The 23,776-nt window shown below is 57.6% G+C and overlaps 1 protein-coding gene across 4 annotated transcripts in view; it reads left to right on the plus strand.

Moving 5' to 3' along the window:
* Window positions 1-21,503, plus strand: part of WWP2 (WW domain containing E3 ubiquitin protein ligase 2) — an 86,449-nt gene extending 64,946 nt beyond the window's left edge. For all 4 annotated transcript variants that reach the window (XM_043494722.1, XM_038367758.2, XM_038367754.2 and 1 more), the window contains 14 exons: window positions 3,941-3,995; window positions 8,458-8,539; window positions 9,301-9,429; window positions 9,940-10,018; window positions 10,184-10,255; window positions 10,420-10,508; window positions 12,463-12,622; window positions 14,127-14,260; window positions 14,620-14,760; window positions 15,451-15,571; window positions 16,055-16,159; window positions 16,835-16,931; window positions 19,218-19,290; window positions 19,560-21,503. In XM_043494722.1, the coding sequence (XP_043350657.1) occupies window positions 3,941-3,995; window positions 8,458-8,539; window positions 9,301-9,429; window positions 9,940-10,018; window positions 10,184-10,255; window positions 10,420-10,508; window positions 12,463-12,622; window positions 14,127-14,260; window positions 14,620-14,760; window positions 15,451-15,571; window positions 16,055-16,159; window positions 16,835-16,931; window positions 19,218-19,290; window positions 19,560-19,659 (1,437 nt within the window). In that variant the 3' untranslated portion in view covers window positions 19,660-21,503. The remainder of the gene's footprint in view (window positions 1-3,940; window positions 3,996-8,457; window positions 8,540-9,300; window positions 9,430-9,939; window positions 10,019-10,183; window positions 10,256-10,419; window positions 10,509-12,462; window positions 12,623-14,126; window positions 14,261-14,619; window positions 14,761-15,450; window positions 15,572-16,054; window positions 16,160-16,834; window positions 16,932-19,217; window positions 19,291-19,559) is intronic.
* Window positions 21,504-23,776: the final 2,273 nt, after the last annotated feature.

The raw sequence follows: 23,776 nt of genomic DNA on the forward strand, positions 1-23,776 counted from the left end.
CCAACAAACACCTCTGCTGCCTCCAAGGCAGGGAGCCAAGAAACCCTGAGGGAACTGGCATTCCCTTTTTAAAAAAAATCCATAGAACTGTCGGGCTGGAAGGGACCTGGAGAGGACATCTAGCCCAGCCCCCTGCGCTGAGGCAGGACCAAGTGAACCTAGTCTGTCCCTGACAGCCATTTATCTAGCCTGGTCTTAGAAACCTCCAGTGACGGGGATTGCACAGCTTCCTGTGGAAGGCTGTTCCAGAGCGTCGCTGCCCTTAGAGTTAGAAAGTTTCTGCTACTATCCAGCCTAATGATTCATGTTGTCCTGAGCAGAGGCAGCAGGAAATGACCTCAGCTGCTTCCCACCCCCCGCCCCCCGGGATGGGGTTTATACTAGCATGGCAAAGGAACTTGCTTTCTCCCTCAGCTCCTCTGTGAGTCCCTGGGGCCTTCTCTTGCACCTGGCTGGGGCGAGGGTGTCATAGAGCTGTCCCTGGTGGGATGGCTGCAGGTCTCTCCGGGTGCCATGCAGCTCTCAGGCCGTTCTGTGAACTGGATCCGTGGTGGAGGAGAGAGCTGCTCGGAGCCCAGCTGCGCCTGGCTTTTCCAGCTAAGGCCGTTCCCTCTGGGAACCTGTGTTTAGCGAATGGCGTGGCTGGGCTCGGGCAGCACTGAGGGCAGTAGGGTCACACTCTGTCCCAGGAGACTGGCCTCGTGCCCCCAGTGATCAGTTTCAAAGCAAGGGAATGTATGGGCGGCTCCCCTTCCTGGGTGCTCAGGCAGTAGCTGCTGGGCCAAAGGCCCCCAAGAGCCCCAGGGCTAAGTGCTGCTCTGCTCAGCAGGTGCCTCCTGCTTTCCCTGCCTCTTTCCTTGGGCTTGAGCTGGACGAAATGGCCACGTCTCCTTGTTGGGGGACGTTGATCTCTCACCTAGCCCCTGGGGGGAAGCAGCTGCTGAGTGCGGAGTCTGGGCTCTGGCAGCTCCTATCCCCTTTGAGCAGGACCCTCCCTGCTTATCTCAAGAATCAGATAGTGACTGGCTGGAGAAATCTGCAGAGAGAAGGCTCTCTGGAAGAGCCAGTGAGTCCCCAAACCACCCTCTGCCCCTGCTGAGCACCCATGATCACAGCTGACTCAGCAGTTGTGTGGATTAGGCCTAGATCAGCAGCTGGCAGGCCACAGACTTCGCCACCGGAGTAATCAGGCATGTGCACTGACGTTTACCCAGGGTGCCTCTGCCCCCCGGTGCAAGGACCTCCAATCACTCCCCTGTCAAACAGTCCCTTGCTGAGTCCTGGCTTTTACAGGAGGTCTCAGCCCTGGGCAGCACTGCTCTCCCGGAGCGGAGCGGAGCTCCGCAGGGGTGTGACTGTGGGAAGAAGTGTGAGCCTCTCCCACTTCCTGTGTTCACTGCTCCAAGCCCTCCAATCTGCTCCAATGGCACATGTGCCTGCACCTGCTGTCCTCACCAGGAGCAGTGGAGAGTTCGCGGGTGCGAGCATGGGGTCCCCAAAGCGAGAGCTCGCGGGTGCGAGCATGGGGTCGTTGTGGGAAAACAGCCCCCCCAAAGCAAGAGCTTTCGGTAATGAACTTCTCTTCCCCATGGAGGGAGCCAAGAGGCTGAGCTGTCCAGAGCTATAGAAATGCCCCGTGCAGCTGGCCATGGCCCCTGCATCCACCTCGTGGTGTGCTTGCAGTGTTAGAGCGTGGAGCAACCTGCCTCCCCTGCTCTCAGCTCAGGGCTCTCGAGTCGAGGTGGTCTCTTCCTTCCCTTCCAAGCCTGGCTCTCCCTTTCCTTCAGTGAGCTTGCTGGACTGCCCTCCACGTGCCCACTGCTCTCATCCAGGGTTCTGGGGAACGGGGGCTGCCAGGGTAGCGCTGGTTCCAAGCGATGAGTGGGGCGGGGAGTCCGTCAGTCCAGAGCATTGCCTGGGCTCTGAGCGTGTCGCTCTCTGCACAGCCCCGAGAGCCACTGCGCTGCAGCCATGCCAGCTCTTTGTGCCTCACCCCGGCTGGGACGCTGGGCGGGGCGGAGGGGGACTTCAACTCCAGATTTAGCCGGATGAAGTGATGATACTGCTGCTTCCAATGCTGCTGCCAGGAGTGCTGGCTGCTGCTCAGCTCCCATCCCCAGAGGGCCTTGGGCTTGAGCCCTCCTGGTCCTGCCTGTGTGGCAGGAGAGGCAGCTGCGCTAAGCTGGCATGACCTAGTCATGCGGGTGGCCTGGGTTTCTCAGGATCGCTGGCCTCTGTCTAGGGCAACGTTTCTGGGCTTCTCTGCCCGGCAGCATGGGATGGGGACCGGGCTGTGTTCAGAAGCTGCTCTCTTCTGCTGGGCTGTGTGGCCCTGCCCTGGGAATTTTCCGTGGGCTCCTGCCCTTGGCAGTCTTGGAGCATTTGCTGTGCTGATTTAACTGGGCACCATGTTAGTTTTCCCCTTTGCTTCTGTGTTGCCCCTGGGAGCTGAGTCTCTTGCTGGCTGTTAGCAGCCTGGCCATTCCCCCTCGCTGCACACGTGTGAGAATTGCTGGGAGCAGAGTGGGGGCTGGCTCCTACAGCTTTAGGCTTTGCTCGTGTTGCGCTGCCATGTTTGTTCAAATGAGTTACTTTTAGGTCCCACATACCTCCAGACGTGACTCGGCTGGGTCTCTGGCAGCCTGCTCTGTGCGTCTGTCTGAGCAGGGAGGGGCAGCTGAGACAGCCCGCCGCATGAGCCAGGATTTCTCAGCGTGGCCATGGCCTGCTCACCCCATTCCCTACTCGGCAGATTGCACGTGGGGAGAAAGGGCCTTGGCTGCCGTGGGTACTGTTTGTTCCCAATCCTGTGTCTCACCCCGCTGGGATTTCACATGGCCCCTCGGGTTCACCTGCACTCTGTGACACAAGTGCCGTTCCGTCGGCAGACAGCAGGAGATGCCGCGTGCCTGTGACCATGGGCTGTAGGCAGCCCCGTGGCTCGGAATGGAAGCCGTGCGTGGACATCTGTCATTTCCCCGTGGGGTGGGGAAGCGGTTGGCAATCCTGTGGTGTTTCCCTGAGCTCCAGTCGGGTTTCTGTGCATGGCGTGCTGCTCTCTTCCTCAAACCAGTTGGCTCAGGATCCGGGGCCTACCTTGGAACGTGAACCCCCAAAGCCCACACTTTAACGTTAGGAGCGGAAATGAAAAGGCCATTTTAGTAACAATATGTTTCTTATTTAACGCTGAGGAGTGCATGCTGAGCCCCCCACTCTCCTGAATCCTGGCCTGTTTGGTCTGGCGGGCCATCCCCAGGAGACCTCCCAGCAAAGCTGGGGAGGGGGGCTAATCTAAACAGTGCCAGGCCAGCAGCCCCCACTTCAGGCTGCTCAGTTGCCCTGAGCCAGAATAAAGGTGCTTTGTGCAGTGGACCTGTTGGGGGTGGGGACGTGCAGGGGGCTCAGGGAGACGCCTGTCTGCGCAGGCATGAATGTTTCCTCAGTTGGAGTGCATCTCGCACACTGCCGCTCGCTTTCACAGCCTGCTGCGAAGGGGGAGGCGGGGGAGGCTGCAGGCTGAGCCAGGAAGCGCTGGGCGTGGACAGGGCTTGTGGGAATGATTTCATTGGAAAGGCCTGCGCTATTTTTTCCCCTCTTGTGTGTGGTTCTTGGAGAAGGTTGGAGGTGTAACTGTGGTGGTGATATCAGTCGCCTTGGCCAGCAGGAGCAGAGCAGCCGCGCACAGCTGGATGTTCCAGCAAGCCCTGCTCCTCTCTCCTGCTGCCCCAGCCGCGGTTTAGTGTGGGCATTTTTCACCCTGCGTCTGCAAGTTGTTTTTAGTTCCTTAGCAGCAGGCTCTGTTTCCCTGTACTGAGAGTTGGGGGGTGATAGGAGGTGAGAGGAGAGTGGGGAGCCTGCCCCCACCTCCCTGCTCATCTCACTCCCGGCTCTTGATAATCTCTGTGTTGTTTTGTATTTTTGCCCCTTCTGCTGTCTCCAGTCGTCTGGTGCCCCGTCTGACAATGATCCTTTGGGCCCCCTTCCTCCCGGCTGGGGTAAGTACCAAGCCTTCTCCCCTGCTCTCGCACTTCTGCTGCTCACCTGGCACCACCCCCACTCCATCTCTAGGGCTCGAACCCTTCCTGCGCCATCCATCCCTTCGCTGGCTGACTGCTTTCGAAGTGGGGGGGAACCTGTGTTCTTGGGGGCTCATTCCCTCTGCTTTACTGGCAGGGCATGTGAGCATAGGGAAGATGACATTGTCCCACCATCCATGCTGCCTGTGGGATGGATCTGCCAGAGATCCACGCCAGCTTGGACTTCAAATCCAGCATTTTGAGTCTGGAGGTGCCCTGCTCTCTGGGTTTGCTCCCTGTTGTCTAAACTCAGCAGCGTCTGTGAGTGTTGCCCGGACTCAAGGAGGGGTTGGAGGTCTCAGACCTCCTTTTACAGAGGAGAGGTGGTTCTTCTGCCTGGGTCTCTCCCCCAGGGTAAGCTCCCTGTTTGCGTTTGGGAATGGGAGGAAAGGCTCCACCATGGGGGAAGGGCTCTTGCTGATGGTGTCCAGCAGGAATTCTACATTGGGAATTCGCTGTGGTCCGTTCTCAGTGGCATTGCTTTCCACTGCGCTCCACCAGGCACCTGCCTTTTTCGTGTCACATCAGCAGCTAGCCCAGAGTGAGGTGGGTTGTGGGTAATGTGGGGATGGGACAGCCACTTAGTGGTGGCCTAGGGAGTGGCAACAGTGTGTGCCCAGGGGCGTATCCCGTAGTACTGGACAGGAGTTGCTGCTGAGACTCTGGGGGATGTGTGGAAGGGGGATGTGGAAGAACCCGGGTGCGCTGGCCCGGTTTGAAATGGGGTTTCTGACCCAGGGTGTGGAGCAAAGAGTGTCCTGTGTATGCTAGGGGGTGGCCTGGAGGTGCTGCTAGGACAGGGCAGCCTGTGCAACAGGGTGTTTCGCATGTGTTCCCCCCGCCCCCTCCCCACTTCTCAGGTAACAGCTCTGCTGGGCAATTGCTCCAGCTGGGCTGAAACCTGGGGCGGGGGGGAATCACCCCAGGGAATAATCAAGTTTAGGGAGGCGGTTATGAAGCTGGGACCATGGGGCAGCAGAGAGAATGGGGGCCGTTGCCTGGGTTTGCTGGCAGGCGCTGTTACCACTGTATTAATGGCATGTGATACTAAACTGGAGAGTGAGAGTGCAAACCTCAGTGAGGACAGAGACACAATACAAAGGTGCCTCGAGAGACTAGAGACGTGGGCAAAGGCCATGTGCTCTAATAACCCCACCCTGCAGGAGCGCTGCCCCCACGGAGCGACATGGAGACTTGGGGCTGGACATGCAGATGTGGCTGGGGAGCATTTGGGTCCGAGTGCCTCAGCAGCTGAGACTCGTGAGTGTTGTAGGGAGATGGGAGCAGGGCTGCAGGGGCTGGAAGAGAGATTAACGGCCTGCTGAAGGGACTACTGGTGGCAGCAGCTGTTTTCCTATCTTGACACCAGGGAAACTGTCAACAGCTACTTGGGGTGTGAGCCCTGTGGGGGGATCATACAGTGTGTGCCAAGGAGAGTGAGGAGAGGCAACAGGGTGAAACAGAGAGAAGGAAAATGCAGGGTGGCTGTCCGGGACCAGCATCCTGGCAGCCAGATGCACCAGGCTGTCAAGGGGACAGGGTGGAAACCCAGCTGCTTAAGTCATTTAATACTGTCTTGGGCAAGACACCTGGCGTGAGCCCGTCCCTGAATCGAGTGGGTGCGATGGAGTTAACAGAGCTTCCCATCCCTGGCATCTGAAATCTTCACCCTGCTGGCTCACGTCTTTTCTGAGGGAGTCCCCTTTAATTCCATGCGTAGTACAAGAGGGCCGGGGAGGTGGGCTGTGGGCTGGATGACGCCAGGCCCCGGGGATAGGGCTCGGCTGGGCTGTGGGCTGGGTTATGTGGGGGCGGGGGCCCGGTTAGGCCATGGGCTGGGGGGGCTGGCCTGGCTCAGGTGGGGGCTAAGTGACCCCATGGCCCTGGGGTGGTGGCTCGGCTCAGGTATAGGCTGGGCCACGCGGGGCCATGGAGGAGCTGACAGTCCAAGGGAGAGCCCAGCATGCGCTGCTGCATGCAGGTGACTCGGGGTAGCACTAGCTTTGTCAGGTTTCTGGGTGCTGCTCCCTGCAACCGCTTGGTGCTTGGGCCCTGTGCAGGGGGGCATTGGCCTGGGTCACTCGAGGGATTCCAGCAACTCTCAGCTTGTAGCACGAGCCCAAAGTAAGGCCCCTGTGAGTGGAGCAGGAGCTGCAGGCAGGAGCTGGCTCCCAGGTGCTCTGAACCTCCAGCCCCGGCCTAACTGGCTCCTTGCCGCCGGCTTCTGGCCCTGATTTATTCCCAATAACCTTGTGGTCTCAGTGAGGAGAGTCTGGCATGTCTGGGCTGCTCTGTGCATCCGGCTGAGAGCGCAGTCCAGCCAAAGCCTGCAGCGTGGGAGCGAACACGAGCTGCCTTAGCATCTTGATGGGGAGGGGGAAGGGAGCCTGCTTCCAATTAGCGCTACAGCCTGAGCCACCCTCCAGGAGGTGTCTGGGACCCCTGGGAGTGTCCTGCTTCTCCAGCTCAGCCTCTGGAGCAGCGAAGGGCAGTGGGAGGGTGGGAAGCTCCCAAGAGCTGGAGGTGCTGACTGAGTGGGAGGTGAGCAGGGCCACACGCTCAGCGGGCTGCCGCTCCAGGAGCTGGGCCTCTTCAGTGAAGCAGCAGGGCAAATGCCATGACTGGGGAAACTCAGCTCCTCCCTGTAGTCTGGGCAGGAGCAGGCTGGGGCTGGCGGCCCAGAATGCACAGGCAGAGCAAGTGGGAGGGCCAGAGGCCAGTGCCTTGGAGAGTGCCCGCGTGCAGGGCCTCTGTGCAGCACGGCTAGGGTCAGTTGTGTGGGGTGTACGTGTCTGTGTGTATCGGGACCAGTGTGCAAGGCATGACAGTGCGCTGCAGATGGGCAGCGAGTGTGTCTGGGTACAGGGGAGAGACAAAGTTAATCCGGGGGGGGGTGAAGTATACGGGGAGCACGTACATATAGAGATGTACGGAGGGCTCAGGAGAGCAGTACATGGAGAGCTCTCTTCATTTGCTGGTGTGTGTGTGTGTGTGTGTATAAAGTGGGTGTGGGGCAGGCGTGTGTGGTGCATGTGGCGGGTGTATATGGGGGAGGTCTGTGCATACAGAGTTTAAGGGAGTGGGTGTATTTTATGTATAAAGTGGATGTTTCTGAGGGAGGTGTGTATTTGTATGAGGGAGTTGTGCACGCAGTGGAGGGGTGTGCATGTATGCGCTGGGGAGAAGTATATGGGTGGGGAGTGTATGCAGTGGGGGGAGGGCTGTGGCTGGGGTTGCATGTGATGGGTGGAAGGGGCAGGTATGTGGCGCATGCAGCAGGGGAGTGGATGGGGGAGGCAGGGGAGGGGGTGCATGCAGTGGGGGAAGGATGTGGGTGGAGGAGAGGGGTGCATACGTGGTGCATGTAGTGGGGGGGAACGTGTGTGTGGGGTGCATGCGGCCAGGGGGAGGGATGCAAGTGGGGGGGCATGGGTGTGTATGCGGTGCATGCGTTGGGAGGGGGGAGGGATGTGGGGTGGGGTGTGCATGTGGCCAGGGGAGGGATGTAGGTGGGGAGGAGGGGAATGTATGCGGTGCATACAGCAGGGGGGGGGACAGGTGTGGGATGGGGGGGTGCATAAAGCCGGGGGGAAGGGATGTAGGTGAGGGGAGGGTATATATGTGGCGCATACAGCGTGGGGGTCGGAGGTGTGTGGACACTCATGGGGCAGGACGAGGCTAGTTGCAGCACTCTTCCCAGAAGCCGGCCATCCTGTATCTGCTTCTCTGTGCCCTGGCCCAGCCCAGCCCAGCCCAGCTCTGAATGCTCAGGACGTTGAGCTTTGTCTCAAGCCCCAGATCCCGTGGGGTGTGCGGGGGGACTCTGCTTTGTGGGGTGTTGTGATTAATTGCTGCTGTTCCTTCTCATGCTCCTTTTATCCCAACTTTAGACCAATGACTTTCCCTAGAGCTGGGCTGCGGGGGCAGGGGATGCCATCCCTTTGCAAGGAGCGGGGGGCCCCAGAAGCACTGGCCCGAGTGATCCCCTGCTCCCAGGGAGCTGAGAGTTACAAAAGGCCCCTTTCAGCTTCCAGCCTATATTGTGTGTGCTGTGCCCCGGGTTTGATTGCAGCGCAGGGAGATGTACCCCTGCTACCTCGAGTACTGGCTCAGGCACTGTGGCAGCATGTGCTTCAGTGGGGCTGTACCACCCCACCTGCACCTTGGTCACCTTGGGCATGGCTAGCCCACGTTGCAGCCATGTCGCTGCATTGTCATGGCAGGTATCAGGCATGTCTACACCCGTGACCCCAGCTTCGCCATTCCCTGAAAGGCTTGAGGCCGGCTCCGTGCTCCTCCTGGGTTAGTGCAGAGCCACGCAAGTGGCGCGAATGAGCCAGAGGGGGCAGGTTAACTCTCTCTCTCCCTCTCTCCCTCTTAGAAAAGAGACAGGACAACGGGCGAGTGTATTACGTGAACCACAACACGCGGACCACCCAGTGGGAGGATCCTCGCACACAGGGGTAGGGAGCCATCTTTGCTTGGCTAGGTCACGCTCTGACGAGTGGGCCCCTTACCACAACAGAGCTTTGTGCTAGTGACTTCAACGTCTGAGAACTCAGGACATGGGCCCCGGAGCAGTCCTGCAGACAGACACCTGCTGGCAGGGGGCAAAAGCATCAAGCAGGGGGAGAGGGCATGCTGGTTTCTCCTGGGAATCTTGTCTGAGACCATCTTCCAGGTCCCAGACTAGGAGGCAGCCATGGCCCAGGCCCCCATGCAAGGGGAACACTGGGGGCTGGTTTGGGCAGGAGGAGGCACTTCCCATGTAGGCCCTCCGAGGTCCATGCCCCCTCCTACTGCATGGTTCTGTGCACGGGTTCCCACCCTATGCTGGGCCAGTGCAGCCAAAGAGTGAGTCCTGGGGGTGCTGTGCTGTGCTCCCCACTGGGCACTTCTCCTGGGAGACGCTGAGCGCAGTGTTAGCTGGAGTCCATCTCCTGGGCTGAGATCACACTGTGCAGGGCTCCTGGCCCAGGGCTGATCCAGGTGCCTCCCAGGCCCTTGCCAGTCCTGCAGCATGGAAGGGCTTCCTGGGAGCCAGGACAGAGCTACAGCTACAAGGAGACCCCTGGGGCTTAGGGGAGCAGTGAGGGGCTGGGGGCCAGGAGCTGCACTTGTTCCCAGACTAGGAGTGTGTGTAGGAGCAGGCCATGCAGGGGGAACCAGACTCTCTTGCCCCCAGTGTGCCTGTGTCCAGTAATCTTTTCCTTGTGCTGGGCAGGATGATCCAGGAGCCGGCCCTGCCACCTGGCTGGGAGATGAAATACACCAGCGAGGGGGTGCGCTACTTTGTGGATCACAACACTCGCACCACCACCTTCAAAGACCCACGCCCCGGCTTTGAGTCTGGGTAAGATGTTCCCTGCCAGGGCCCCTCCTCCATTCACTGCCACGTGCTGCCTGGTGGCTCGCACATGGGCTAGGAGCTGGGACCTGGCACTTCTGTCCTCCACTCTGCAGCCTTGGGCCACTCGCACGGACCCCCATCAGGAGGGGTGAGGCTCTCATGAGATGCTGGGAAGATGCCAAGTGCCGCTGTTTGTGCAGGACTCTGAATCGTGGCCTGTGCACCTTCAGGGTGGCCTGGGGCCACTGGGGCCAAGTAACCAATGGCTGGTGGTTGTGCCTCCCTGCCACCCAATGCTCTTGGGCAGCTGGGCGTGCTCACACCGGGCTTCTGTTCCCCTAGAGCCCAGCTGTTCAAGGCTGGCCAGTCCCCAGGCACGGAGCAGGTGGGGGCTGCTGTGTTGTGAGGGAGCTCTCCTGGCTGGAGCTGGTGCTCAGCTCTCGGAGGAGGTGGCTCTGCCAGTGTGCAGGGTGTGAGGGTTCTCATCCACGGCCCATGTGTTTGCTCCTGTAGGAATAAGCAGGGGGGTTCCCCTGGGGCTTACGACCGAAGCTTTCGCTGGAAATATCACCAGTTCCGCTTCCTGTGTCATGTGAGTACTGGGGAGTGGGGCACAGAGGCTAGGGGGAGGGGGAGTCGGAGGACCAGGACAGGCTCTCGCTCAGCCAGGCTGGGGGCGGCTGGAAGGGGTGCGGGAGGCTCACAGGGAGGGCAGAGCTGTGCTGACTCTGAGCCCAGTGCCTGTGTTTGATTCCAGTCGAACGCGCTGCCCAGCCACGTGAAGATCAGCGTTTCCCGGCAGACGCTCTTTGAGGACTCTTTCCAGCAGGTGAGTCTCTGCATGCGGCTCTCCCCTGCGCAGAGCTTGGCACGGTGAAAGGGGACGTGTAGTAGGGTCCAGGGATTCAGGAGCCTGGCTGCCCCTGGATATCGGGGCAGCCTCTATGCGATAGGCCCCTGTGGGTGATGAGTCCCATCTCTTCCCCCTCGTAGATTATGAACATGAAGCCCTATGATCTGCGGCGCAGGCTGTACATCATCATGCGCGGCGAGGAGGGGCTGGACTATGGCGGCATTGCCAGGTGAGTCCTGCTGAGTGGAGAGGCAGCTTGCGGGGGATGCCCTGCATGGGGCACAGGGAGCGGCTTGGGGCTTTCACAGGGCTGAGCTCGGGCTCGTGTTCCTCTCCCTGGGCCCTGCTCACACCTGCTGCGACAGAGAAGCCTAGGGCACATCCTGCCGGGTTTGAATGAGAAATGGCCTGTATCCTGTGTGCACCACAGTAACAAAATAGAGCCAGAGGGCCCCATGCCAGGCTCTGCCTGCGCCCCCGGGGCTGGGGAACGGGGGGGCTCTGCCTGCGCCCCCGGGGCTGGGGAACGGAGGGGCTCTGCCTGCGCCCCCGGGGCTGGGGGGCTGGGGAATGGGGGTGGCTCCGCCTGCGCCCCTGGGGCTGGGGAACGGGGGGCTCCGCCTGCGCCCCCGGGGCTGGGGAACGGGGGGGCTCTGCCTGCACCCCTGGGGCTGGGGGGCTCGGGAATGGGGGGGCTCTGCCTGCGCCCCCGGGGCTGGGGGGCTCTGCCTGCGCCCCCGGGGCTGGGGAACGGGGGGGCTCTGCCTGCGCCCCTGGGGCTGGGGGCTCTGCCTGCACCCCCGGGGCTGGGGGGCTCAGCCGGGGGCTCTGAGGAAAGCCTCGTGGTGCAGCGTCCGGCCAGAGGAGGTGCCTGTGTCGTTGCTGGCTCCAGCCTGCCTCTGCCTGGGTGATTGGCTTGGTGCTAAACTCGTCTTCCTCCCTCCCCCCCCGGCTCCCCGGCGTCCTCGTGTCTGTCACGCCCCAACTCCTCCTCCTCCACGGTGACCCTGCTCCCATCTCTGGTCCGTGGGCTCCTGCTCTCTGTGTCTCTCTCTGTGTCCTGCCAGTGGTTTTACCCTATGGTAGGTTACGTCATGCTGTTCTACCACAGGGTAGAACCACGGACAGGATACCGGGCGCTCTCTGCGTTGGAGGACGACTCGTCTCCCTGAGCTGCTAGGGAGGACCAAGGCAAGGACCATGCGCCTCTCTTGTGCTTCTCCACGGAGCTAAGGAGCCAGGAAGGGGCAGTGTTCCCTGCACGGGAGCCATGGGAGACGAGGCTCATGGGGGGGAGAGGGCAGAGACAGCAAGTTCAATTTCAGGAAGGGCGCGTGCGTGTGCTCTGGGCACAGGCAGGGGTATGTGGTTTGTGCGTGTATGTGCTCTGGGGGCAGGCAGGTGTGTGCACTAGGCTGGTGTTTGTGTGCAGGCATGTGCACATACGTGTGTGTGCTCTGGGCGTGGCCAGGTATGTGAGGGGGTGTGTGTGCAGGCATGTGCATGTGTGTTGGTGCTTGGGGCGTGGGTGTCCCTGCTCTGGGCGTGGGTATGGGTGCACTGGAGGTGGGCAGGCGGATGGGGGCTGTGTGTGCGGGTGTGAGTGAGTGTGGTGGGGACAGGCAAGCAGGCAGGTGTGTGTGGCTGGTGGGAGTGTGCAGACCTGGGCAGGGAGACTGTGTGTGTGTAGTACAAGGATACTCTGGGGCCCCTGGCATCCCTGCCAGGCCAAGGGCCAATGCCAGTGAGTGCTGGGCACACCAGAGCCCAGGGTCACTGGGGTGTTTTCCAAGACTTTGTCGTGCTGCTGTCTCCTAAAATGCTTCCCAGGCTACATGTAGCAGTGCTGAAATGCAGCTACCTCTGGGGTGGAGGCTGACGTGGGATAGTGAGGACCCCCCCTGCTCCTGCAGGACTGCTCAGTCTGCACCCAGCAGAGACGGGCTGGTTTGCAGGGGTGCGCTGCAGAAGACGGCATGCGCAGGCCGAGTGAAGGCGTCTGGGCTGCTCCCTTTCCCCAGGTGAAGCTCTTGTATGCAGGGGCCAGTAGGCCCAGGCCTGCCTGCTCACTGGCCCCCGGGAGCCCTGGTCGTGCTGCCTGGATCGCAGGAGTGGAGCAGCTGCAACTCTGCCCTCCTGGGGGCGCCGAGCACCCGTCACTGCGCTCTGTTCTCCTTCCCCAGGGAATGGTTCTTCCTCCTGTCCCACGAGGTGCTCAACCCCATGTACTGCCTGTTCGAATACGCCGGGAAGAACAACTACTGCCTGCAGATCAATCCCGCGTCCTCCATCAACCCCGACCACCTCACCTACTTCCGCTTTATCGGCCGCTTCATCGCCATGGTGAGTGCCCCGGGGCTGGCAGGGCTGGGGGGGAAAGGAGCCAGGGCCATGGGGTGCTGCAGAGTGGGGAGGAGGGGAGGGATTGGATGGAGCTCAGCCACTTAAACCCAAAAATGTTCCCAGCCTGGGCTCCGGAGGGGGAGCTGCCCACCCAGCTCCTTGGAGGGCCCGCAGCTCCCCCTGGTCTCTGCAGCGTCGGGCCCCGCAGGGCAGGCTGGCCCGGGCGAGGTGTACAGGAACAGCTGGTCTCTGTGCTAGGGGAGCAGCTGGTCGCTTGCGGGGCCCAGCCTCGACTTGGGGGCGAAGGGCAAACATGGCACCAAAGGTGGTTCCGTCCCAGAGGCCAGGACTTGTGGGGGGAGCCGTGTGCTTGGCTGGACTGTAGGCTCCACCAGATCTGCAGCCTCAGGAACAGCTTGGGGGTCAGGGTGCACTGTGAGTGGGGCAGGGGCGCAGGGCTCTGGGGTCTGTATCTGTGGGGGTGGTGAGAAGGGTCTCTGTGGGGCACGTATTGTGGGGCCGCAGTAGGGCCTGTGCATCAGAGGAGGCACAGCGGGGTGGCTGGAGGGGGTGGTCTGTGTATCGGAGGAGGTTGGGGGGTGTTCAGAGGGGGGGTCTGTGTATCGGGGGAGTGTTCAGGGAGCGGATCTGTGTATTGGAGGAGGTTTGGGGGGGTATTCAGAGGCGGGGGTCTGTGTATCGGAGGAGGTTTGGGGGGGGTGTTCAGAGGGGGGGTTCTGTGTATCGGAGGAGGCTCCCGGGGCCTAGCCCAGCTGTACTGCAGGGATGTGCCCAGCTCCTTGGTTGCCCCCCCCCAGCGTTCCAGTTGATCTGCAGCTTTGGGGACTATTTTTAGCCCCAACAACGTGAGATTTTCCAGCTGCTCAAACCCCAGCGTGACTCCCCCAGTCTCTGGTGGCCTGAGCCCAGCCTCATTTCCCCATGGCCTGGGGTCAGGCCTGGCAGGAGCTGGGACTCAGAGTACCCCTGCTCTGGGATCGGCCCCTCCATGGTGCCATGCTCAGGAAACTGATACGTTCTTTCCAGGTCTCCCCCAGCCGCCCGGCTCTGCTTGGAGCAGAGCCGGATCCCCATAAACCCCCCGATTATTAATCACCGCTGGGCTGCTCCAGACAAGCGTCTGCATTGCTTTTGGCTGCCTTTGCCTTGCGGCTCCTGGAAGCCAGGATCCAGGGCGGCCACAGCAGGGCTGTTTAAACAAGTGCTCTTAATAGAGCTGCGAAGGGAGAGGGAGATGCCATGGAATTGGGGGGTGGGAGGGAAGTTGGGTGCTCTGCACGCCCGGCGCTGCAGGCAGGACTCCTGGGCACCCAAGAGAGCTGCCCCCCTTGGGATTCAGGGCTGGGCTGTGCCATCATGAGGGGCCACGTTCTCCACCCTGTTACCTAGTCGCCAGCCTCTGGGACTTGTCCCCCTTGCCAGCTGTGCTCCATGGCCAGGCTGGGACCCAGAGCCCACGACCAGGGTGTTCTCTCCCGCGCAGGCGCTGTATCATGGAAAATTCATTGACACTGGCTTCACGCTCCCCTTCTACAAACGCATGCTTAACAAGAGACCCACGCTGAAGGACCTGGAATCCATTGACCCCGAGTTCTACAACTCCATCGTCTGGATCAAGTCAGTGCCTCTCCCCTGCCAGCCCCAGCCTTGACCCAGAGGCCCTGCGTCTCTAGGGGTGATGGGGCAAAGTCCCCATACAGGGTGGTCTCTGCCCACGCTGGCTAGACTCCAGGGCTAGGTGTGCTGAGGATCCTGCCTCGGGCCTGGTGTATCAGACCCACCAACGCCTGCACACGAGCCGGTGAAATCTCCAAGCAGCTGCGGAAAAGCCAGCCATGCCAAGGCATGCAGCTTGGTCACAGTGACCCCAGGGTCCCCGTAGGGAGTGCTGCGGCCCCCATCCTGCAGGATCTCGCCATGCCCAGGCCTTGCTGGGTGCAGCCAGGCTAATGTTCCTTGTGTCGCTGCTCCCCTAGGGAGAACAGCCTGGAGGAGTGTGGCCTGGAGCTGTACTTCATCCAGGACATGGAGATTCTGGGCAAGGTGACAACACATGAGCTGAAGGAAGGAGGGGAGAGTGTCCGGGTGACGGAGGAGAATAAGGAAGAGTATATCATGTAAGTACCAGTGCCTGGGCTCTAGATGGTCTGCTGCTCCCCCAACCTTGGCATGGAGTGTGGGGTTTGGGGCACGGCATTGCTCCTGGGCTACTTGGCTTTGACGTGGGCAGCAGGCATGAAGAGATGGGCTGGGTGGGATCTGGCTCTGGTGATGGGGGCGGTGTTGCCAGTACTTCGAGAGAGGGCAGGTAGAGCGTGGGGAGAGGCTCTTATTTCCCTCTGCCCCAGAGCCTGCGGCTGCAGCCGCTCAGCTGCCTGCCCACCGCAGCTCTGGGTGCTGCTGGTTCAGTGCCGAGTCGGGCCCAGGCAGCAGAAGAATCCCCCAAACCCGGTTCGAGTTGGTGCATCGCTCCGCCAGGCCAGGCCAGGCCTCTGGAGAGGCTGTGCCAGCGCACCCACGACAGCAGGTCTCTCTTCCCAAGTGCCCTCTGCCGCCAGGCCCTTGGAGAGCCACCGCTCTGGGCTTTGGTGGGAAGGAGCACAACACGAGAAAGGATCGGGAGGAACCTTGAGAATTTGCCAGGCTCCTCTCCCCTGCACTTGCCCTGCTGCTGGCCAGGAACGTCTGCTCTGCTCCTGGCCCCAGAGGTTCAGAAGGCAGGGCCAGCAGGACTCTGGGCATTGGTTGCGGGTACCATGTCTGAGGGCTTGGCCGGGGTACATGATGTGTCGCGTCTGCCCTTGCAGGCTGCTGACAGACTGGAGGTTCACGCGGGGCGTGGAGGAGCAGACCAAGGCCTTCCTGGATGGCTTCAATGAGGTGGCGCCGCTGGAGTGGCTGCGGTACTTTGATGAGAAGGAGCTAGAGGTGAGTCAGTGGAGTGCTGGGTCTCAACACCCCTGGCTGGGTGAGTCTCGAGCATTGGCACTCACTGTCCCACAGCAGAGAAGTCCTAGCCTCAGCTGGGGCAGGAGGGGCTGCCGGCTAATAGCCAAGAACCCCTCAATCTAGCTCAGGGCCCAGTAAAAATACAGTTTGTATTTAACTTTGCTCCTGAAATGCTACACTGGCTGGGGGACGTTATCTGGGCACAAGCTCTCATGCCATCTGCTGGAAGTTGTCGGGCCTGTAGAGCAAGTGACCTACTGCCGGGCTGGCCTCTACCCAACTGGAGTCTTCCTGCCATGCCCTGACTGCTCCAGTGCCTGGGGCATGGGCGGAACTGGAACCCCGCTGCCTAGTCTGACCCTGGAGAAACTGGTGCATGTGCCACTCCAGCCATTCTCCCGCTTAGAGTGCGGGTGGAGGAGGGTCCGTAGCTCGGCTTTGACTTGTCTCCTGGTTCCCTAGCTGATGCTCTGCGGCATGCAGGAGATGGACATGAGTGACTGGCAGAAGAACACCATCTACCGGCACTACACCAAGAACAGCAAGCAGATCCAGTGGTTCTGGCAGGTGAGCCTGAATGGCACCTGGGCCCTGGTCAGCGAGCGGGAGTGGCGTTGGGAGGCAGGATCAGCCTGGCTGCACGCCTCTCCAACCTCCAGACCGAATGAGATGAAACCAAACCCGTCTCCAGCACGAAGGCTTTGGTCCAAGCTGGCAGCAGCTCCGGAGCTGCCCAGGGCAGCAGGCAGCATTTTGTGGTCACCCTGTTTCCAGCAATAGCTGCTGCTCTGGGGGAGGCAGGATGGGAGAGGGTGACAAAAGAGGCTGGAAATAAAGCAGCCCCAGTTCAGGTGCCTCTTCTCTTCAGTAAGCAGTCAGAACGGAACGGGAGCAAACTAGCCCTCAGCCGGGGCAGTGTGGGGTAAAGCCTGTGTCCAGGAGTGCCAGCAGGAGAAGCAGCTCCAGTTGTGTTCTCAGGGACGGGGGTGGAGTCATCTCTCCTGAGGATTCTCAGGCTGGGCACTACTCCCATCCCACACCCTTGTGGATTGTAGATTAGATCCTGCAGCCTCAGCGTCTGGGGGACGCTCTGTGTTTTGCAGTTTGGTTTCCTGTTGGAGCTGGACAGGTGCCACAAAGGCAGGAGGGAGAGATGCTGCCCCCAAGCCCCATTGCTGAAGCCAGGAGCACACAGGTGATGGCAGAATCCCTGTCTCATTGCATCTACTCTGTTGGTTTCAGGTGATTAAGGAGATGGACAATGAGAAGAGGATCCGGCTTTTACAGTTCGTTACAGGGACCTGCCGCCTACCAGTTGGAGGATTCGCAGAGCTCATTGGTATTTATCCCCAGCTGCCACAGGGGGAATAAAGGAGAGAGAGACTCATGATAGTCCAGTGGTGTGGAAGGATCGGGAGCAGAGGGGGGCAATGTTGTGACTGTTATACTCGCCTTTCCACGGTACATCTCAGAGCATTTTACAAAAGCAATGAAGTAAGCCAAGGCCCAGAGAAGGGACACACTTCCCACCAGCTCTCACATTTTTAACCAAATGTTGTACAGTACTAAGCCAAATGCCTTACAGCAGGAGAAGGATGTCTGTCAACACAGTTACCTTTGTCAACCAAACCTGTAATCTCATCGAACAATGGGATCAGTATTGTTTGACAAAACGTAATTTCCATAAAACCAGGCTGTTTGGCATTTAATTCTTTACTGATTGCATCTCGTATCAGCCTTTCCATTATTTTCATGGAATTCATGTAAAGCTACTCAGCATATAGTTACCCAGGTTATCCTGTTTTCCCTTATTAAATACTGTCCCATTAGCATTTTTCCCAGTCCCCTGGAATTTCCCCAGTGTTAGAAAATTTGTTAAATATCAACCTCAGTGGCTCAGAGAGCTCCTCAGCCAATTGTTTTAAAACTCTTGAATTAAAGTCATCTGATCCTGCATGTTTAAAATGCTTACTTAGCAGTTGCTATTTAACATCCGTCCTTGTTACTGTTGGAATAGAAAGTATTCCATTATTACTATAAGCTGTGACTATTCCATGGAGCTTTTTTCCAAATACAGAAAAGAAATAATTATTGAATACTTCTGCCTCATCTGTATCAATGATAATTTTACCATCCCTGTCTGTTAACTGACCTATACCTTTGCTAGGATTTTTTCTGTTCCTAGTGTATTTTTTAAAATTCCTTTTCATTGTCCTTAAACCTACTGGGCATAGATTTTTTCACTGATACCTTTAGCCTCCCTTATCAATAGTCAGCATTTCATCACTGCTAATTTATAGTCAACGCTATCAACTTCCTTCTTTTTCCATTTGTTATATATTATTTTTAGTTCTGTTTTTACTTTTCTTATTAATGAGGATATTAATTGAAGAAGCATTCCTTTGTAATTGTGAAATTGTGTTTTGTTGGGTATTTAGTTAAGTTTTCCTAGACACCTCCCAATTACCTTTCATGTTTTGTTTAAATTGTTTAAATTTTTCTTCCTAATCATTTTTACTCATAATGATTTTCAACCTTTAGCCCAAAGTATATGTATTACTGGTCAGGACTGTTCGCTCGTAACAAATGTAATCCATCATGATCATTTTCACCTAGGCAACCACTCATTTTCATTCGGTGATCAGTTCATCTTCAGATATCAAAATGAGGTCTAATATGGAATTACCCTGAGCTGGTTGCAGTATTTATTGAGTTAGAAAATTGTCTATAATTTTTAGAAACTCCAAGGACATTTCCACCCTGACAGCAGGAAACCTCCAGCATGTATCCCTCAGACTGAAATCCCCCAGGATAAGTTTTTCTTCCTGCACATTATATGTAGCTATTGAAAGAGCTGTTAGTCCCGCTCTCTAGTCTGGTTTGGTGATCTCTAATGGATTGCCACCAGTAACCCAGCTTTGCCATAGCATGCCAGATGAATGGTCTGTCCAGTCCAGCATCCTGTCGCTGACAGTGGCCAGTACCAGCTGCTTCAGAGGAAGGTAGAAGAAACCCCTTAGTGGCCATTTATACACTAACATACCTATCAGGGAAATTTCTTCCTGATCCCAGGCAGGTAATGTTGGCTTAAGCCCTGGAGCAGAAGAGCTGTAATACTTGATAAGGGAAATGTTTATCCTAGTTAGTGTTACTGTGGATAATCTTAGGTTTCAGAGTAGCAGCCGTGTTAGTCTGTATTCGCAAAAAGAAAAGGAGTACTTGTGGCACCTTAGAGACTAACAAATTTATTAGAGCATAAGCTTTCGTGAGCTACAGCTCACTTCATCGGATGTGTGTATGATAAAACCCATTGTTTCATGTTCTCTGTGTGTGTATATAAATCTCCCCTCTGTTTTTTCCACCAAATGCATCTGATGAAGTGAGCTGTAGCTCACGAAAGCTTATGCTCTAATAAATTTGTTAGTCTCTAAGGTGCCACAAGTACTCCTTTTCTTTTTGTGGATAATCTTATTACCCATATAAATCCCTACTGAGCTCTTTACCTCAATGAGATCTTGTGGCAGTGAGTCCCACAGATTAGCTATATGTTACATGAAGTGTCCTTTCCAGTTTTCAGTGTTTCCTTTCCTGTAAAGTAATGAGTTGTTCTGTTTGTGACTGACAGGCAGTAATGGGCCACAGAAGTTCTGTATCGATAAAGTTGGCAAAGAGACGTGGCTGCCCCGGAGTCACACCTGGTGAGTCTCACTCCTCTTGGAGCAGGTGGGGGTGAATCCAAGCAGTCTGTGTGGGGCTGCTCCTTGCTTCCTCTCAAACCAGCTCCACCATGGGTTTTGCAGGGGATGTGGCCACAACTTCCATGTGCTGGGACCAGCTCATGCATCTCCAAGTGCAGCCCCAGAGCATGGCTGAGAGAGCAGGGAGATGCCCCTGCCTCAGGAGAGCATGGAGTGGGGGAGGGAGGCGGGAATTGCCACTACATTGACAGTCTTTGTTTTCTCGCCAGCTTTAACCGCCTGGATCTTCCTCCCTACAAGAGCTATGAACAGCTGAAGGAGAAGCTGCTGTATGCCATCGAGGAGACAGAAGGCTTTGGCCAGGAGTAATGGAGCTTGCTCCTTCCCCAGCATGCCCCGGCCGGCCCAGGGCAGAGCAGCGCCTGGAGCAGGCTACAAGCTGGGTGCTCTCGCTCTCAGGGCGGGCAGAAAGCGCCCGTCACTGAGCAGTTTGTCTCCCTCCCTCCCTGGGAGTTTGTCTGTCACTCTTGTTCCTGTGTTAGGCTTGTGCCAATGCAGCCCAATGGCAGACGGGCTGCCCCCCCACCTCCAAAGCAAGCCCAAGGTGTAAGGGGGGAGACGGACCCAAGAGCCCGCCCCTATGCCGCTACTGAGGGGGAATGAAGCAGATGGCTGGGAGGGGACTGGATCACTGGGCCCTTGCCACATGGTGCCCTCCCGGGGGGGCGGGCCCTGTACAAGTTCCAGTCGCTGTCCAACTGCAGCCCAGTGGCCGAGCTCCAGACACTTTGGGGTCTTTGGGCCTGCAGCAGGGACCCCCTGAGAGACAGCGGTGTCCCCACAAGGCTGGGCAGTAGTGAAGACACCTTCCCCCTCCCCGAGCCACCTTGCACCAAAGAAGTGTGTGCAATTGTTACCTCTACCACCTGGAAAACAGGCATTGAACGTGTTCGAATGAATGAATGAAAAGCGGAGAATTCCGAACAAACCCCGTGATTTCCTGCAGTGTGTCTTTCCTTTGTTAGTGCCACAGAGCGTTTAGCTGTGGCCCTGCGTCCCTTTGGATTGAGGCTGCTCACTGCAGCAACAAGAGGCCGGAGCTCAGGACCGGCCTGAGACAGCAGGGCTGGGTGGGCACTTCTGTCTGTGGAGCTCCTGCCAGGGCCTAGCGCTGGACAGAGCTTTTTAGAGTTAGCTGCAGTCAAATGAACAGGGAACTGCTTTTTAAGTGTCATTTTTCACTTCTATTTTTCCTGGTGTATCGATAAAGTAGCTTAAACTCCTACTCAGGTGGTCCAGGGTAGTGACATCCATGAGCCCAATCCTGCCCCCACAGAGGCAATGGCAAAACTCCCATTGACTTCCCGCCCAATGAGCATGGGGTGCCCTTTTCCTTTCAGTTGTGCAGTAACTCATGGGACCTTTGTCTCTGCACAGGTTCGGAACTTTGCCCCGAAGGAGTGAGCAGTGGGGAGGGCCGCCATGAGGCAGGGCAGGCTGGACACCAGCCTAGGCTTTGTGTCGTCTGCTTTGATTTGCAAGTGTCGGTGGCCCGCCGGGCTCGTTCTTTAACTATTTAAATGGAACGTATTGCTAGGTCGTGGTGATGCTCTTCAGTAGGATCCTAGAGGCTCACTAACGTTTTGTACCGACAATGCGTCGTTCTCTCTCGCTCTGGTCCTGTGAAACGGGCTCTTGAACCGCTGAAACGAGCCGGTAGCTTTTTTAAGCAGTGACCCCTCCAGACTTGCCCTGAGGGCGGCTGCTGAGTGCCCATGTGTAAAGAGCTCGTGTGGCCTTTGCTCGGTCTGTGGGGTCAAGTGGAAACTCTTGGCCTGATTCTTCTGTCACAAACTGTGGTGGAGATCAGAAGCCCTTGGAGTTACGCTGCTGTAAGTGAGGGCAGAATCCAGCTCTCTGCCATTTGCCTTGATGTTGTTTCCTTATTCTACAACCTCTGCTGCCCTAGGCTGCTGCCACAGGGAGTTCACCCTTCCAAGGCTTGACAACAGCATTGGCCCAAGTGTTGGTGTGCACGTGGGGGGCGGGCCCCATGTGCGTGTGAGAGCATCTGTGTACATAGCTATATATAATGAAGTCTATGGATACAACAAATTGCAATAGCTTTTGAGCAGTAACCTTGATAGTTTTGTACTGCACTTTCCTGCCTCAGTGATGCCAATTTCTTGTGCAATAAACGATCAGCAGCTGCTTGGGGGTTTGCGTGCAACTCTGTGAAGGTGGCAGATCACTACAGTCCTGTGAAGAGAGAGGTTCTGTCCAGGGCTTAAATTCTTACAGAGTATTTCCCAGAGCACCCCCCATCTCCAAGATGCTATAAAAACTCCAGGGGGGTTGAAAATATTTACCGGAGTTCTGCTCTGTACCTCTCCCGCTGAATTTAACCCTGGTTCTGTCCCCGTCTTTCTGGGCAGCCGGGACCCTGGGGGAATGCTCCCAAGGAGCAGAGCACAGCCCCCTCGGGCACGCAGGATGCACTGTAAAGTCATGGAAGTAGGAAGGACACGTCTAAAAACTGCAGCACGTGTTTGTGGCCCCAGCATGGGGAATTCAGGCAACAGCAGCAGCTTCTGTCCTCATCACCGTAGGACCCGAGTGCCTTCAGGGACAGTTGGACTCTTCCGGTGCCATTCTGCGTGTGGGACATGCAAGATGGAGGGTAGAGCCTGCATTGCACCCCCTACTCCCCCGACTGGTGCTGGGCAGGGGCTTTGTGGAGAAGGTGGGGGGCTGCTCTGTCACACTGGACGGAGCAGCCTGAAATGTTACTAACTCCTGGCTGTAGAGCACCTAGTACTATGGGACCTCTGGGTGCTGCTATAAATCCTCCACCCCGTGATCCTTGGCTGTCCATTGTTCCACTGGACTGACCTGGCCTGGAGCCAGCAGGGGCTAGCCTGCAAAGGGAGGCTTTGGGAGCTGAACTGCTTGGGTGGAACAGAACTTGGAGCTGGCCTTGCATGTGCTTTGCTCATTGCTGTTCTGGAGGGGCTTGGTGAAGGGCAGAGGGGGGCTGTCTGGAATGAAGTGAGCATCCCCAGCAAAGAGAGGCAGCTGCCCCTGAAGGGCAGGTTATGGAGGCTGCTCGGGCAGGCTTGCTCAGAGAGGGGAGATGGTTCTGGCATCACCTGTATGTTGGGGTGAGGAGGCTCCCATCCCCATCCCCATCCCCAGGAGCTAGGATAGTTAGACCACACACTGCAGCAGCCTCAGGCTGACTGTGCCCCATTGTGACAGCCTGGGTCAGCTGGACCACTGCAGCGGAAGGGGAGAGTTAGAGCTGCCCCTCAAAGAACTAGGGGCAGTTTGCTTGATGCTGCCTAAGCCCATAGCATTGGGCAAATGAACAAATCATCTGCTGGTCCCTAGGAGAGTGTCATCCATCCGAGGTCCCGCAGTGATGTGGGCTCTGGACCCCACAGCTAAGGTAGTGTCTGAGCCACATTAGACTGCTGGCCTTCAATGTCTCCCCACCCCAAGTCCACTAGCTCCTGCTGCTCCCTGGGCGCAAGGGTCGGCACTGATGGGCTGTGTACTGGAGGAGTTAGGTCCAGCTTCTGGGACAGCAGGAGTTGGGACACTTGATGGAGTCCAGGAATGGTTGGCAGTTCTGAGCTGGTATTTGGATGGTGGTTGCAGCAGGGTGGGTTGCTCGTTTGGGGGAGGATTCTGAAGCTAAGGGAAGGGTGGGAGCATTGGGGCAATTTCCCTGCTGAGGATCCTTGTCTTCAGCGTCTTGAGGGCTAGGTCCTTTCTGGGGCTAAAGGGCAGCGTGGTAAATAGACGGAATGGAGAGGAGGGGCCAGCGGCTTTGACAGTTAAACACGTTCAGCTTGGAATACAGCCAAGAGCCAAGTTTGCTTAAGGACACGGAGCTGCAGTGTTCATGGAGAGAAAAGCTTTCAGGTACCCCAGCAGCAACCAGCTCAATGTCAGCCACAGAGACCCCCACCCCACCTGCTTTCCTTGTTCCATCCTGGAATGTGCCCAGAGGGCTTGGAGCGGGATCTAGATTTTAGTTGCTGCTCACATAACCATTTTCGGGGAGTAAGTGTCCGTATGGGCCATGTATGCAGTGAATGAGCCTGCACTCCACCATGAGCAGGCACTGCAGCCCTCCTCCCCGCTGCCCTTCCGGAGGTGAGGCTGATGGCTCCTGAAAGGCTGTAATTGATGGGAAGGTGGTACACTGGCTTTTTTTATATTCCAGAGAGTCGTTTGCAACTCTACCACTCACGGGCCTGCAGCACAGCCACCAAATGCCCGCCAAGTGACTGCATTCTGGGGCAGGAGACTCCCAAGACAGCTGGAAAAATCCAGACAGTATAACACAGCCAGACCTTTGCAGAGCACGAACAGTGACAAGTTCCCATTTCAGACATTCATAGAGTCCAAGGCCAGACTGACCTTCTGTATCAACAGGCCAGAGACCTGCCCCAAAATAACACATAGCGCAAAGCTTTTA

This window comes from Dermochelys coriacea, chromosome 12 (genome assembly GCF_009764565.3).
Source record: "Dermochelys coriacea isolate rDerCor1 chromosome 12, rDerCor1.pri.v4, whole genome shotgun sequence".
Classification (NCBI taxonomy): Eukaryota; Metazoa; Chordata; order Testudines; family Dermochelyidae; genus Dermochelys; species Dermochelys coriacea.